Source organism: Amphibalanus amphitrite, unplaced genomic scaffold (genome assembly GCF_019059575.1).
Source record: "Amphibalanus amphitrite isolate SeventyFive unplaced genomic scaffold, NRLGWU_Aamphi_draft 001585F_arrow, whole genome shotgun sequence".
NCBI lineage: Eukaryota > Metazoa > Arthropoda > Thecostraca > Balanomorpha > Balanidae > Amphibalanus > Amphibalanus amphitrite.
Window position 1 is genome coordinate 115,158 of NW_024883078.1, and position 2,095 is coordinate 117,252.

The 2,095-nt window shown below is 50.2% G+C and overlaps 1 protein-coding gene across 1 annotated transcript; it reads left to right on the forward strand.

Moving 5' to 3' along the window:
• Positions 1-225: 225 nt before the first annotated feature.
• Positions 226-728, forward strand: LOC122373997 (histone H3). Its single transcript, XM_043352490.1, has one exon. The coding sequence runs from the start codon at positions 251-253 to the stop codon at positions 659-661; it is 411 nt and encodes a 136-aa protein (XP_043208425.1). The 5' UTR covers positions 226-250; the 3' UTR covers positions 662-728.
• Positions 729-2,095: the final 1,367 nt, after the last annotated feature.

Sequence of the window (2,095 nt, forward strand, 5' to 3'; positions counted from 1 at the left end):
TTACGATGCCGCTTAGCTCCTCCTTTACCCAATCCTTTGCCGCCCTTGCCACGTCCCGTCATCTTGGCGAGTAATTGGTGGTACCTACCTTCAGCGCCAGGTAGGTTCGATAAGTACAGGTGTTGCCGTCTGTGTGCCAAGCGGGTAGCCTCTTGAAAAAGAACGCATGCTGTACATTTGTACAATCGTGCGCTTTCAAAATTCAAGTCTATGTCTTAGAGAAAAAAACCCGCGAAACTTAACCCACGCAATGGCTCGCACAAAGCAGACAGCACGCAAATCCACGGGCGGTAAGGCACCGCGCAAGCAGTTGGCCACTAAGGCGGCTCGCAAGAGTGCGCCGGCCACTGGCGGCGTCAAGAAGCCACACAGGTACCGGCCCGGCACAGTGGCACTGCGTGAGATCCGCCGCTATCAGAAAAGCACCGAGCTGCTCATCCGCAAGCTGCCGTTCCAGCGGCTCGTGCGCGAGATTGCCCAGGATTTCAAGACTGACCTGCGCTTCCAGAGCAGTGCCGTTATGGCCCTGCAGGAGGCCAGCGAGGCCTATCTGGTCGGCCTCTTCGAGGACACCAACCTGTGTGCCATCCACGCCAAGCGTGTTACCATCATGCCCAAGGACATTCAGCTGGCGCGTCGCATCCGCGGCGAGCGCGCCTAGGCCGCTTGTGCCGTTGCCGTGCTCCGGCAGGCTGGCAAGCAAGAAACAGGTCCTTCTCAGGACCAGAGAGGTGTTGCGTAGATTGCCTGATCGGATTTTTGCCGCTTTGTGGACTACAGGACGCTTTGGGGACTGGGGACTACCTAAACCAACCTAGCCTGACCAAACAGAACTTTACCTAACCTAACCTAACCTTAACTAGCCAAACCGAGCCCCTAACCCAACCCACACGAACCTAACCCAAACTAACCTAACCTAACTTTACCTAACGCAACCCAAACTTGACTAAACGAACTGAACCTAACCTAACCCAACCCAGCCTTAACTAGCCGAAACGAACCTAACCTAACCCAACCTTACCCAGCCTAGCCTAGCCTAGCCTAACCTAACCTAACCTAACCTAACCTAACCGTCTCCCCAACGGCGACGAGGAAAAAGTTACTCGCAGAAATTAATCAATTCCTGCGAATTAATAATAATTCATTAATTATTATTAATTCGCAAATTTAATTAATTATCTATTAGTGATTAATCTATATTATGATTTATAAGTTGTCCGTGCGTGCGTAATCCGTCATGCCTTATGTGTCTTATTGCGCCTGAAAGGCGCCGCGTATCGACGTGAAATTTGGCATGCCGAATCTGTGGGCGTGGGCGGCCTTTGTATTAAAATTTGGGACGGATTAGCCCAGGGGTGCGCCGTCGGCACGTGCAAAAGGGTGCTCCCATAGGCTTAACACGTGGCCGGCGAAAATCGGGCCTGCAGCGCTCCTTTCCCGGGCTTATAACTCGGCGATGGGAGGCTGCAGGGAGATGGGGTGGCCACCATTGGATAGACGAGAGATGGGCCTATCGTATTGATATAGTTTCATAGCATAGCACGCGCCACGTGCAAGACAGCACCCCCAGTTGCGAAAAAATGACCGATTTCATGCATTGTGGGAAGAAAACCGATGCCGCTGGAAAACGGCTTGACGGAATGAAGTCGGTATTGTATCGTTTTGCAGACAAATGTACGTGTAATAATAGGAAAGCAAATAAAAAGTGACGATCCGTACCATTTCTTTAATAATGAAAAATTAATTTGAAAATTTGATTTGCACGGAGCGCGATGTCCTTTACAACACCAAAATGTATTGAAAACGATGATCAATCGTTATGAAACCTACATATTCGGAAAGAGCATTCTTTTCTGACCAATATCCACCCAAGATATTATCGAAAAGTCAATAAACTTTTGTGAAAATGACTCAAGCATGCGACCGTGTTTTGATAACGTTACGCGTATTTTCCGACGAAATCGGATCGGTGGCTTCGGCAGACAGGCCCAGGCAGGCTATTGAACCTTTGACAACAAACGGTAGCGGGTAGAGTAGGGTAGGGTAGGGGTAGGATAGTGTAGGAGTAGGGTAGGGTAGGGTAGGGGTAGGGTAG